Below are 14,427 nucleotides of genomic sequence, written 5' to 3'. Positions count from 1 at the left end.
TCTCAGCGGTCGCAACCGGGAGGTCCGTGGTGCGACAGACAATTGGCCTAGCCTTGTCCGGGTTAGTGAGGGTTTGGCCGGTAGGGATATCCTTGTCTCATCGTACACCAGCGACTCCTGTGGCGGGCCGGGCGTAGTGCGCGCTGGCCAGGTTGCCAGGTGCACGGTGTTTCCTCCGACACATTGGTGCGGCCGTCTTCCGGGTTTGGATGAGCGCTGTGTTAAGAAGCAGTGCGGCTTGGTTGGGTTGTGTATCGGAGAACGCATGACTTTCAACCTTCGTCTCTCCCGAGCCGTACGGGAGTTGTAGCGACGAGACAAGATAGTAACAACTAAAAACAATTGGAAACCACGACATTGGGGAGAAAAAGGGGGTAAAATTGAAAAAATATATATATATTTGTATTTGTCACGTGCCCAAAATACAACAAGTGTAGACCTTACCGTGAAATGCTTCCTTATAAGGCCTTAACCCACAATGCAGTTCAAGAAAGACAAACATATCATGTGTGTGTGTGTGTGTGTGTGTGTGTGTGTGTGTGTGTGTGTGTGTGTGTGTGTGTGTGTGTGTGTGTGTAATTACAATGTGTGTATATGTGTTACATTATGTGTGTTACATTGTGTGCATACGCATGTCTGTGTGTGTGTATTTACAATGTGTGTGTGTGTGTGCACTCACAGAGATATTGTCCATGGATCTGCTGAGGTTGTTTAGCTGAGTCAAGGTGATAGAGGAGGCGTTCAGGTTGATCAGCTGATGAGCCATGGAGCCAAAGTTGTCGTTAATTTTGTCCAGATCCTCCAACAGGACAATTACACAGCTGTCACAAGCTGAAAGGACACACATTTAGTCACCTTCATCAGAATACTGGAACAGAACCAAGCTACGGTTTGCCACTCTCCTTCTCTTTCTCCTCTCTCCTTGACTCTCTCCTTCTCTTTCTCCTCTCTCCTTGACTCTCTCCTTCTCTTTCTCCTCTCTCCTTCTCTTTCTCCTCTCTCCTTGACTCTCTCCTTCTCTTTCTCCTCTCTCCTTGACTCTCTCCTTCTCTTTCTCCTCTCTCCTTCTCTTTCTCCTCTCTCCTTCTCTTTCTCCTCTCTCCTTGACCCTCTCCTTCTCTTTCTCCTCTCTCCTTCTCTTTCTCCTCTCTCCTTGACCCTCTCCTTCTCTTTCTCCTCTCTCCTCTTTCTTCTCTCTCCTTGACTCTCTCCTTCTCTTTCTCCTCTCTCCTTCTCTTTCTCCTCTCTCCTTGACTCTCTCCTTCTCTTTCCCCTCTCTCCGTCTCTTTCTCCTCTCTCCTTGACTCTCTCCTTCTCTTTCTCCTCTCTCCTTCTCTTTCTCCTCTCTCCTTCTCTTTCTCTTCTCTCCTTCTCTTTCTCCTCTCTCCTTCTCTTTCTCCTCTCTCCTTGACCCTCTCCTTCTCTTTCTCCTCTCTCCTTCTCTTTCTCCTCTCTCCTTGACCCTCTCCTTCTCTTTCTCCTCTCTCCTCTTTCTTCTCTCTCCTTGACTCTCTCCTTCTCTTTCTCCTCTCTCCTTCTCTTTCTCCTCTCTCCTTCTCTTTCTCCTCTCTCCTTCTCTTTCTCTTCTCTCCTTCTCTTTCTCCTCTCTCCTTCTCTTTCTCCTCTCTCCTTCTCTTTCTCCTCTCTCCTTGACTCTCTCTTTCTCCCCTCCATCCTCTTCCCCCTCTCCCTTTCCTCGCTTCTCCTTCCTCCAACCTCCCTCAGCCCATCTCTCTCCCTCCTCCTGTCCATCTCCCCCTCCCCCAGCCCATCTCTCTCCCTCCCCCAGCCCATCTCTCTCCCTCCCCCTGTCCATCTCTCCCTCCCCCTGTCCATCTCTCCATGTCTCCATCTCCTTCTCCCCCTCTCAAATAAAATCAAAGTAAAACAATGTCAATCCAACAGCAGATATGGATTCATTAACAGACACATTACTTACGTTGGCAGGTCATGTCATGTCCGTGTTGTACAGGAACGCTGTATCTATGGGAACAGCTGTCACACTGTTTGCCTGTTAGGCCGTCTCCACAGCGACACTCCCCTGTCCGAGGGTCACAGCGCCCATGCTTACACTCACACTCTGAAGAGAATGGAAGAGAGAGACACACACACACACACGCACACGCACACGCACACACACACACACACACACACACACACACACACACACACACACACGCACACACACACACACACACACACACACACAGTGTCAAGCCTAGTCCACATCTTGCATATACTCCAGCTTGTCGTCTTGTGTGGTTCAGTTAGTAGAGCATGTCGAATGCAACGGCAGGATTGTGGGTTCGATTCCTGGTGCACCTGCTTTCATACGATGTACTAAACATTAGGAACATCTTTCCATGACAGAGATTGACCCGGGTGAAAGCTATGATCCCTTATTGATAACCCTTTTTTTTTTTAAATGAATTCAGTCAGTGTAGATGAAGGGGAGGAGACTGGAGTCTTGAGACAATAGAGACGTGGGTTGTGTATGTGTGCCATTCAGAGGGTGAATGGTCAAGATGAAAATATGTAAGTGCCTTTGACCGGGAGTATGGTAGCATTCAACCAACTTGACACAACTGTGGGAAGCATTAGAGTCAACGAGGGCCAGCATTCCTGTGGAACGCTTTCGACACCTTGTGGAGTCCACGCCCCGACGAATTGAGGCTGTTCTGAGGGCAAAAGGGGGGCGCAACACAATATTAGGAAGGTGTTCTTAATGTTTTGTATACTTCTATATTATAAACTGGGTGGTTCGAGCCCTGAATGCTGATTGGCTGACAGCTGTGGTATATCAGACTGTATACCACAGGTTAGGACAAAACATGTATTTTTACTGCTCTAATGACGTTGGTAACCAGTTTATAACAGCAATAAGGCACCACGGGGGGGTGTGGTACATGGCCAATATACCACGGTTAAGGGTTGTATCCAGGTACTCTGTGTTGTGCGAAAGAACAACCCTTAGTCGTGAAATATTGGCCATATACCACACCCCCCCGTGGTGCCTTATTGCTTAAATATCTACTTTCATACAGTACACTCTACAGTACACTCTACAGTACACTCTACAGTACATTACGCAGTACACTACGCAGTACACTCTACAGTACACTCTACAGTACACTCTACAGTACATTATACAGTACACTCTACAGTACACTATACAGTACATTATACAGTACACTATACAGTACACTATACAGTACATTATACAGTACACTATACAGTACATTATACAGTACACTATACAGTACATTATACAGTACACTATACAGTACATTATACAGTACACTATACAGTACATTATACAGTACATTATACAGTACACTATACAGTACATTATACAGTACATTATACAGTACACTATACAGTACATTATACAGTACATTATACAGTACATTATACAGTACACTATACAGTACATTATACAGTACATTATACAGTACATTATACAGTACACTATACAGTACACTATACAGTACATTATACAGTACACTCTACAGTACACTATACAGTACATTATACAGTACACTATACAGTACATTATACAGTACATTATACAGTACACTATACAGTACATTATACAGTACACTATACAGTACACTATACAGTACACTATACAGTACATTATACAGTACATTATACAGTACACTATACAGTACATTATACAGTACATTATACAGTACACTATACAGTACATTATACAGTACATTATACAGTACATTATACAGTACACTATACAGTACATTATACAGTACATTATACAGTACACTATACAGTACATTATACAGTACACTATACAGTACATTATACAGTACACTATACAGTACATTATACAGTACATTATACAGTACACTATACAGTACATTATACAGTACATTATACAGTACACTATACAGTACATTATACAGTACATTATACAGTACACTATACAGTACATTATACAGTACATTATACAGTACACTATACAGTACACTATACAGTACACTCTTAGAGAAAAACGTGCTCTAGAACCTAAAAGGGTTATTCAGCTGTCCCCATAGGAGAACCCTTTGAAGAACCCTTTTTGGTTCCAGGTAGAACCCTTTTTGGTTCCAGATAGAGCCCTTTTTGGTTCCAGGTAGAACCCTTTTTGGTTCCTGGTAGAACCCTTTTGTTTCCAGGTAAAACCCTTTTGGGTTCAAAGTAAAACCATTTACACAGAGGGTTTCTACCTGGAACCAAAAGGGTTCTACCTTGAACCAAACAGAGTTCTACCTTGAACCAAAAATGGTTCTATCTGGAACCAAAAAGAGTTCTACCTTGAACCAAAAAGGGCTCTACCTGGAAACAAAAAGGGCTCAATCTGGAACCAAAAAGGGCTCAATCTGGAACCAAAAAGGGCTCAATCTGGAACCAAAAAGGGCTCTACCTGGAACCAAAAAGGGCTCTATCTGGAACCAAAAAGGGCTCTACCTGGAACCAAAAAGGGCTCTACCTGGAACCAAAAAGGGCTCTATCTGGAACCAAAAAGGGCTCTACCTGGAACCAAAAAGGGCTCTATCTGGAACCAAAAAGGGCTCTACCTGGAACCAAAAATGGTTCTACCTTGAACCACAAAGGGTTCTATCTAGAATCCAAAAGGGTTCTATCTAGAATCCAAAAGGGTTCTCCTATGGGGACCGCCGAAGAACCCTTTTGGAACCCTTTTGTCTAAGAACGTAGGAGGAGGAGGTATAACTCACTCTTGCAGCCCTCAGGACTGTAGTCCCAGTACCCAGGGGCACACTGGCGACAATTAGGTCCATTGACCCCTGGCTGGCAGGCACACGAACCGTTCCTGGGGTCACACGGTTGGACCAGCGCCGCGGCCGCGTCACAGTCACAGCGACGACACCCGGAGCACGACTCATAGCCAAACGCACCGTCCTGAAACACAACACATTATTGACACAGCTAGGTAATGAGGATATCATAACTAACAATGACAATAAGCTTGTCAGAACCAAGCAATAAAGGATCAATGACGTATTAAGGTTTATATAAGTTGGTTAGGAGTTAGCCTCTGCCAATATTTGTTTGGTTCTGAGTTCCCGAGATGAGTTAAGAGGAATTATTGTCATAATATACATGAGTATGAATAAGGGAAATAAACAGAGGACAAACCTCACAACAGTTGCAATGGGGACCGGTCACACCAGGTTTACACTGGCACTGTCCTGTGTGAGGGTCACATGACGCCGTGCCACATGGGGAGCAGTTGCATCCTGGGTAAATAAGACAGGGGTTATTACGTATTACAGTTTTTCTCAATTGCTAAAACACCATTTCTGAAACCTTTCTCCATTTCCTGAAAACATTAAACACAAAACCTCATCTTCATCAAAACCTCATCTTCATCAAAACCTCATCTTCAAGCACTATTTACATAACCTCTGACTCCTCTCGCAAAATGAAACATTCGCCTCAAAACAGTTTTACCTGTGTTCAAAATCAAACACTGCTCTCAAATCATAAACAAAGTGATCAAAATGATATACACTCTCAAACAGTCAGTAAACAATACACCGGCAAATAGAAAACACATTGTTCAAAACATACAATTCTCAGGGAGAAGTACATTTTTAATCACGTTCTATCATAGTAGCTCAAAATGGATCAGAAATTACTACTCTGCTTTGCTTCCTCCTCCTCCTTGTACCCCTATTTTTACAGTACTGTACCCTGCATCTCACAATCGTGTCCTTTGTCTCTGTGATACTGTAATTCTTGTTGTTTGTTGATATGAACCTGCAACCAGTCAAAATCTATTGAGCAGTCAGTACTGTTAATAAATGGAAAGCACAATGTTCAGGGCCATACAATTCATCCATTGTACAGTATACAGCCTACAATGCACTGTACTACAGTATACAGCCTACAATGCACTGTACTATGTATACAGCCTACAATGCACTGTACTACAGTATACAGCCTACAATGCACTGTACTACAGTATACAGCCTACAATGCACTGTACTACAGTATACAGCCTACAATGCACTGTACTACAGTATACAGCCTACAATGCACTGTACTACAGTATACAGCCTACAATGCACTGTACTACAGTATACAGCCTACAATGCACTGTACTACAGTATACAGCCTACAATGCACTGTACTACAGTATACAGCCTACAATGCACTGTACTACAGTATACAGCCTACAATGCACTGTACTACAGTATACAGCCTACAATGCACTGTACTACAGTATACAGCCTACAATGCACTGTACTACAGTATACAGCCTACAATGCACTGTACTACAGTATACAGCCTACAATGCACTGTACTACAGTATACAGTCTACAATGCACTGTACTACAGTATACAGCCTACAATGCACTGTACTACAGTATCCATTCTCAGACCTTCTCCTTCCCACCTTCAACAACCTGTTTGCTCTCTGAACTGGCTTACATCGGTTGTGTCGCATCATTTGAAACAGGTTAAATCAATTTTGAGTGGATCAATGAAGACAATGCACTTCCGGCGCGGACAGAGATGGCCGCTTCGCGTTCCTAGGAAACTATGCAGTTTTTTGTTTTTTTTTACGTGTTATTTCTTACATTGGTACCCCAGGTCATCTTAGGTTTCATTACATACAGTCGAGAAGAACTGCTGAATATAAGATCAGCGTCAACTCACCATCAGTACGACCAAGAATATGACTTTCGCGAAGCGGATCCTGTGTTCTGCCTTTCACCCAGGACAACGGAATGGATTCCAGCCGGCGACCCAAAAAACCGACTCCGTAAAAGAGGGAAACGAGGTGGTCTTCTGGTCAGACTCCGGAGACAGGCACATCGTGCCCCACTTCCTAGCGTTCTTCTCGCCAATGTCCAGTCTCTTGACAACAAGGTTGATGAAATCCGAGTAAGGGTAGCATTCCAGAGGGACATCAGAGACTGTAACGTTCTTTGCTTCACGGAAACATGGCTCACTGGAGAGACGCTATCGGAGTCGGTGCAGCCAGCTGGTTTCTCCACGCATCGCGCCGACAGAAACAAACATCTTTCTGGTAAGAAGAGGGGCGGGGGCGTATGTCTTATGGCTAACGAGACGTAGTGTGATCACAAAAACATACAGGAACTCAAGTCCTTCTGTTCACCTGATTTAGAATTCCTCACAATCAAATGTCGACCGCATTATCTACCAAGAGAATTCTCTCTTCGATTATAATCACAGCCGTATATATTCCCCCCCAAGCAGACACATCGATGGTTCTGAATTAACTTTATTTGACTCTTTGCAAACTGGAATCCATACATCCTGAGGCTGCATTCATTGCAGGGGATTTTAACAAGGCTAATCTGAAAACAAGACTCCCTAAATTGTATCAGCATATCGATTGCGCAACCAGGGCTGGCAAAACCTTGGATCATTGCTATTCTAACTTCCGCGACACATATAAGGCCCTGCCCCGCACTCCTTTCAGAAAAGCTGACCACGACTCCATTTTGTTGATCCCTGCCTACAGACAGAAACTAAAACAAGAAGCTCCCACGCTGAGGTCTGTCCAACGCTGGTCCCACCAATCTGATTCCATACTCCAAGACTGCTTCCATCACGTGGACTGGGATATGTTTCGTATTGCGTCAGACAACAACATTGACGAATACGCTGATTCGGTGTGTGAGTTCATTAGAACGTGCGTTGAAGATGTCGTTCCCATAGCAAGGATTAAAACATTCCCAAACCAGAAACCGTGGATTGATGGCAGCATTCGCATGAAACTGAAAGTGCGAACCACTGTTTTTAATCAGGGCAAGGTGACCGGAAACATGACCGAATACAAACAGTGCAGCTATTCCCTCCGCAAGGCAATCAAACAAGCTAAGCGTCAGTATAGAGACAAAGTAGAGTCGCAATTCAACGGCTCAGACACAAGAGGTATGTGGCAGGGTCTACAGTCAATCACGGATTACAAAAAGAAAACCAGCCCCGTCACGGACCAGGATGTCTTGCTCCCAGGCAGACTAAATAACTTTTTTGCCCGCTTTGAGGACAATACAGTGCCACTGACACGGCCCTCAACCAAAACATGCGGAATCTCCTTCACTGCAGCCGACGTGAGGAAAACATTTAAACGTGTTAACCCTTGCAAGGCTGCAGGCCCAGACGGCATCCCCAGCCGCGCCCTCAGAGCATGCGCAGACCAGCTGGCTGGTGTGTTTACGGACATATTCAATCAATCCTTATCCCAGTCTGCTGTTTCCACATGCTTCAAGAGGGCCACCATTGTTCCTGTTCCCAAGAAAGCTAAGGTAACTGAGCTAAACGACTACCGCCCCGTAGCACTCACTTCCGTCATCATGAAGTGCTTTGAGAGACTAGTCAAGGACCATATCACCTCCACCCTACCTGACACCCTAGACCCACTCCAATTTGCTTACCGCCCAAATAGGTCCACAGACGATGCAATCTCAATCACACTGCACACTGCCCTAACCCATCTGGACAAGAGGAATACCTATGTGCTGTTCATCGACTACAGCGCGGCATTTAACACCATAGTACCCTCCAAGCTCGTCATCAAGCTCGAGACCCTGGGTCTCGACCCCGCCCTGTTCAACTGGGTACTGGACTTCCTGACGGGCCGCCCCCAGGTGGTGAGGGTAGGCAACAACATCTCCACCACGCTGATCCTCAACACTGGGGCCCCACAAGGGTGCGTTCTGAGCCCTCTCCTGTACTCCCTGTTCACCCACGACTGCGTGGCCACGCACGCCTCCAACTCAATCATCAAGTTTGTGGACGACACAACAGTGGTAGGCTTGATTACCAACAACGACGAGACGGCCTACAGGGAGGAGGTGAGGGCCCTCGGAGTGTGGTGTCAGGAAAATAACCTCACTCAACGTCAACAAAACTAAGGAGATGTTTGTGGACTTCAGGAAACAGCAGAGGGAACACCCCCCTATCCACATCGATGGAACAGGAGTGGAGAGGGTAGTAAGTTTTAAGTTCCTCGGCGTACACATCACAGACAAACTGAATTGGTCCACCCACACAGACAGCATCGTGAAGAAGGCGCAGCAGCGCCTCTTCAACCTCAGGAGGCTGAAGAAATTCAGCTTGTCACCAAAAGCACTCACAAACTTCTACAGATGCACAATCGAGAGCATCCTGGCGGGCTGTATCACCGCCTGGTACGGCAACTGCTCCGCCCACAACCGTAAGGCTCTCCAGAGAGTAGTGAGGTCTGCACAACGCATCACCGGGAGCAAACTACCTGCCCTCCAGGACACCTACACCACCCGATGTCACAGGAAGGCCATAAAGATCATCAAGGACAACAGCCACCCGAGCCACTGCCTGTTCATCACGCTATCATCCAGAAGGCGAGGTCAGTACAGGTGCATCAAAGCTGGGACCGAGAGACTGAAAAACAGCTTCTATCTCAAGGCCATCTGACTGTTAAACAGCCACCACTAACATTGAGTGGCTGCTGCCAACACACTGACTCAACTCCAGCCACTTTAATAATGGGAATTGATGGGAAATTATGTCAAATATATCACTAGCCACTTTAAACAATGCTACCTTATATAATGTTACTTACCCTACATTATTCATCTCATATGTATACGTATATACTGTACTCTATATCATCTACTGCATCTTTATGTAATACATGTATCACTAGCCACTTTAACTATGCCACTTTGTTTACATACTCATCTCATATATATATATATATATATACTGTACTCGATACCATCTACTGTATCTTGCCTATGCTGCTCTGTACCATCACTCATTCATATATCTTTATGTACATATTCTTTATCCCCTTACACTTGTGTGTATAAGACAGTAGTTTAGGAATTGTTAGGTAGATTACTTGTTGGTTATTACTGCATTGTCGGAACTAGAAGCACAAGCATTTCGCTACACTCGCATCAACATCTGCTAACCATGTGTATGTGACAAATAAAATTTGATTTGATTTGTGTGCGCACGAGAGAGAGAGAGATAGAGAGCTCGAGAGAGAGAGAGCGAGAGAGAGAGAGAGAGAGAGAGAGAGCTAGAGAGAGCTGGAGAGAGAGAGAGCTAGAGAGAGAGAGAGCTAGAGAGAGAGCTAGAGAGAGAGCTAGAGAGCTAGAGAGCTAGAGAGAGAGAGAGAGAGAGAGCTAGAGAGGGAGAGATAGAGAGAAAGAGAGAGCTAGAGAGAGAGAGAGCTAGAGAGAGAGAGATAGAGAGAGAGAGAGATAGAGAGAGAGAGAGAGAGAGAGAGAGAGAGCTGGAGAGAGAGAGAGAGAGCTAGAGAGCTAGAGAGAGAGCTGGAGAGCTAGAGAGAGAGAGCTAGAGAGAGAGAGAGAGAGAGAGAGAGGGAGAGATAGAGAGAGAGAGAGAGAGAGAGAGAGAGAGAGAGAGAGAGAGAGATGGAGAGAGAGAGAGAGCTAGAGAGCTAGAGAGAGAGCTGGAGAGCTAGAGAGAGAGAGAGAGAGAGAGAGAGAGAGACAGAGAGAGAGGGAGAGAGAGAGAGAGAGGGAGAGAGAGAGAGAGAGGGAGAGAGAGTTGAAGCGAGTGTGCGTTGTCAGATCAGGCCGTTTGGTCTTACTGGTGCAGTTCTTGGCAGTGACGGCGTCACCGTGGAAACCGGGGGCACAGATCTCGCAGTGCGTCCCGGCGGTGTTGTGCATGCAGCTGTGACACACGCCCGTCAGCCCGTCACAGTCGCTGAACAGCATGTTGGGGTCTGTGTTGTCATGGCAATGGCAGGGCTGGCACGTGCTGCCAATCACCATGGGGTTGCCGTAGAAACCGGGAGCACACCTGGGAGAGGGAGGAGACAGGAGAAAAAGGAGGACGAGACAGAAATGGGTACAAAGTGTATTTGTAACAGTTTAAAAATGATTTCATAATAAATAAATAAAAAAAACAGCCTTTTTCTTCCTAAAACTGCTCTCTTCACTTCCAGTTTAATTTGGGGACTCGCGGCAACACGTCACATATCACATATCACGTGTCGTAATAATATAACTGTATATTATATGGCGTTTATCAACGTTGTATGTAGTACTGACCTTGCACACTGGGGCCCAGCGTAGCCAGGCATACAGAGACACAGCATCCTGTTGGGTTTCTCTACACAGCCCACTGCAAAACTACACAGGAGAGAGAGATTACATTGAAGTCGGACGTTGTCGTCAGGAAAACAAAACAAACGTACAGTTTCTACAATACGCGAAAGCGGAGCAAATGAAGGGGATGAATGAGGAATGAGGAATGCAAAAAGGAGACGCTACTGACTTGTTGGAGGCCACTTGTAGAGGACAGGGGCAGGTGTCACAGGACTGGGCGTGTCCATCCAGAGAGTGGTTACCAAGGAAACCACCCTGACACTTTTCACAGTGGTCTCCAGCCCTGTTGTGTTGACAGTTCTAAGAGAAATGACAACAACAACAACAGCATGATAAAGGGTAAAGAATCGTAAATAAGGCCAGGCACCATACCCTCACAGGGCCATTCCCCCCCCCCCCCCCTCCTTATTTAAATCACAAATCGATGTTTACCAGTTGAATGTAGACACCAGTATAAAACCTTTTTCTGTATTACAATTTTCTCTGAAATAGTTTTATTAAGATATGCAAATGAGGTAAATCCAAAAAAGATCTGGACCCTGGATGAAGTCAGACTCAATATTTTGTTTATATTTTGTTAAGGCACTCCAGAGCAGATTGTGGACAAATCCTTTTTTTTTTCATTTTTATAATCTGTTTAATACAAAATAAATTGATGTAAAATGTCTTTTTTTGGGGGTGAATTATTATTATTAAAAAATATATATAATCTAGAATAATATTTGTACAATATATAAAAAAAATTGCCTCTGGGCAAGTCTGGTGAATAAATCGAAGGGTAAACACCGTCACCTTGGTGAATGCAGATGCTTCTGAAGGGAAATTAGTTGGTGTGTGGGAGGAGTCTGACTTTCAGGAAATGGCAGTTATAGACAAGTACATTTAAATTTGACTACCAAACACCATCTCTTCAAAGTAAGTTACTAAATATACACTGCATAGACAGACCAGATGAATCCAGGTGAAAGATATGATCTCTTATTTGATGCCACCTGTTAAATCCACTTCAATCAGTGTAGAGATGAAGGGGAGGAGCCGGGTTAGAGAAGGAGTTTTGAAGTGCCTTTGAAAGGGGTTATGGTTGGTTGGTATCAGGCAAACCGGTTTGTGTCAAGAACTACACTGCTGCTGGGTTTTTCACGCTCAACAGTTTCCTGTGTGTATCAACAATGGTTCACCACCTAAAGGACATCCAGCCAACTGGACAAAACTGTGGGAAGGGTTGGAGTCAACATCGGCCGGCATCTCTGTGGAACGGTTTTGTGGGAAGCATTGGAGTCAACATGGGACAACTGTGGGAAGCGTTGGAGTCAACATGGGACAACTGTGGGAAGCATTGGAGTCAACATGGGACAACTGTGGGAAGCGTTGGAGTCAACGTGGGACAACTGTGGGAAGCGTTGGAGTCAACGTGGGACAACTGTGGGAAGCGTTGGAGTCAACATGGGACAACTGTGGGAAGCATTGGAGTCAACGTGGGACAACTGTGGGAAGCGTTGGAGTCAACGTGGGACAACTGTGGGAAGCATTGGAGTCAACATGGGACAACTGTGGGAAGCATTGGAGTCAACATGGGACAACTGTGGGAAGCATTGGAGTCAACATGGGACAACTGTGGGAAGCATTGGAGTCAACATGGGACAACTGTGGGAAGCATTGGAGTCAACATGGGACAACTGTGGAAAGCATTGGAGTCAACTTGAGACAACTGTGGGAAGCGTTGGAGTCAACATGGGACAACTGTGGGAAGCATTGGAGTCAACATGGGACAACTGTGGGAAGCGTTGGAGTCAACATGGGACAACTGTGGGAAGCATTGGAGTCAACATGGGACAACTGTGGGAAGCATTGGAGTCAACATGGGACAACTGTGGGAAGCATTGGAGTCAACTTGAGACAACTGTGGGAAGCGTTGGAGTCAACATGGGACAACTGTGGGAAGCATTGGAGTCAACATGGGACAACTGTGGGAAGCGTTGGAGTCAACATGGGACAACTGTGGGAAGCATTGGAGTCAACATGGGACAACTGTGGGAAGCATTGGAGTCAACATGGGACAACTGTGGGAAGCATTGGAGTCAACATGGGACAACTGTGGGAAGTATTGGAGTCAACATGGGACAACTGTGGGAAGTATTGGAGTCAACATGGGACAACTGTGGGAAGTATTGGAGTCAACGTGGGACAACTGTGGGAAGTATTGGAGTCAACGTGGGACAACTGTGGGAAGTATTGGAGTCAACATGGGACAACTGTGGGAAGTATTGGAGTCAACGTGGGACAACTGTGGGAAGTATTGGAGTCAACGTGGGACAACTGTGGGAAGTATTGGAGTCAACGTGGGACAACGGTGGGAAGCATTGGAGTCAACATGGGACAACTGTGGGAAGCATTGGAGTCAACATGGGACAACTGTGGGAAGCATTGGAGTCAACATGGGACAACTGTGGGAAGCATTGGAGTCAACATGGGACAACTGTGGGAAGCGTTGGAGTCAACATGGGACAACTGTGGGAAGCATTGGAGTCAACTTGAGACAACTGTGGGAAGCGTTGGAGTCAACGTGGGACAACTGTGGGAAGCGTTGGAGTCAACGTGGGACAACTGTGGGAAGCGTTGGAGTCAACGTGGGACAACTGTGGGAAGCGTTGGAGTCAACGTGGGACAACTGTGGGAAGCATTGGAGTCAACATGGGACAACTGTGGGAAGCATTGGAGTCAACATGGGACAACTGTGGGAAGCATTGGAGTCAACGTGGGACAACTGTGGGAAGCGTTGGAGTCAACGTGGGACAACTGTGGGAAGCGTTGGAGTCAACGTGGGACAACTGTGGGAAGCATTGGAGTCAACATGGGACAACTGTGGGAAGCATTGGAGTCAACGTGGGACAACTGTGGGAAGCATTGGAGTCAACGTGGGACAACTGTGGGAAGCGTTGGAGTCAACGTGGGACAACTGTGGGAAGCGTTGGAGTCAACGTGGGACAACTGTGGGAAGCATTGGAGTCAACATGGGACAACTGTGGGAAGCATTGGAGTCAACGTGGGACAACTGTGGGAAGCATTGGAGTCAACGTGGGACAACTGTGGGAAGCGTTGGAGTCAACGTGGGACAACTGTGGGAAGCGTTGGAGTCAACGTGGGACAACTGTGGGAAGCATTGGAGTCAACATGGGACAACTGTGGGAAGCATTGGAGTCAACGTGGGACAACTGTGGGAAGCATTGGAGTCAACGTGGGACAACTGTGGGAAGCGTTGGAGTCAACGTGGGACAACTGTGGGAAGCGTTGGAGTCAACGTGGG

General features: G+C 46.0%; 2 protein-coding genes across 2 annotated transcripts in view; one reads left to right on the top strand and one right to left on the bottom strand.

Moving 5' to 3' along the window:
• The window catches only part of lama5 (laminin, alpha 5), a 255,832-nt gene that overhangs the window by 57,522 nt on the left and 183,883 nt on the right, over nucleotides 1-14,427 (bottom strand). Inside the window, exons 43-49 of the mRNA XM_064956204.1 lie at nucleotides 11,293-11,423; nucleotides 11,067-11,147; nucleotides 10,601-10,815; nucleotides 5,155-5,255; nucleotides 4,734-4,917; nucleotides 1,940-2,080; nucleotides 680-831 (exon numbers count right to left, since the gene is read on the bottom strand). Coding sequence (XP_064812276.1) covers nucleotides 680-831; nucleotides 1,940-2,080; nucleotides 4,734-4,917; nucleotides 5,155-5,255; nucleotides 10,601-10,815; nucleotides 11,067-11,147; nucleotides 11,293-11,423 — 1,005 coding nt within the window. The remainder of the gene's footprint in view (nucleotides 1-679; nucleotides 832-1,939; nucleotides 2,081-4,733; nucleotides 4,918-5,154; nucleotides 5,256-10,600; nucleotides 10,816-11,066; nucleotides 11,148-11,292; nucleotides 11,424-14,427) is intronic.
• On the top strand, nucleotides 3,033-3,983 carry LOC135527702 (dynein heavy chain-like; the record flags this gene model as incomplete). Its single annotated transcript, XM_064956207.1, has 1 exon — nucleotides 3,033-3,983. A coding segment is annotated over one exon (951 nt), but the record flags the coding sequence as incomplete, so codon positions are not given.

The sequence above is a fragment of the Oncorhynchus masou genome, chromosome 33, assembly GCF_036934945.1.
Source record: "Oncorhynchus masou masou isolate Uvic2021 chromosome 33, UVic_Omas_1.1, whole genome shotgun sequence".
Lineage (NCBI taxonomy): Eukaryota > Metazoa > Chordata > Actinopteri > Salmoniformes > Salmonidae > Oncorhynchus > Oncorhynchus masou.
This window is presented reverse-complemented; position numbering and strand designations above follow the sequence as displayed.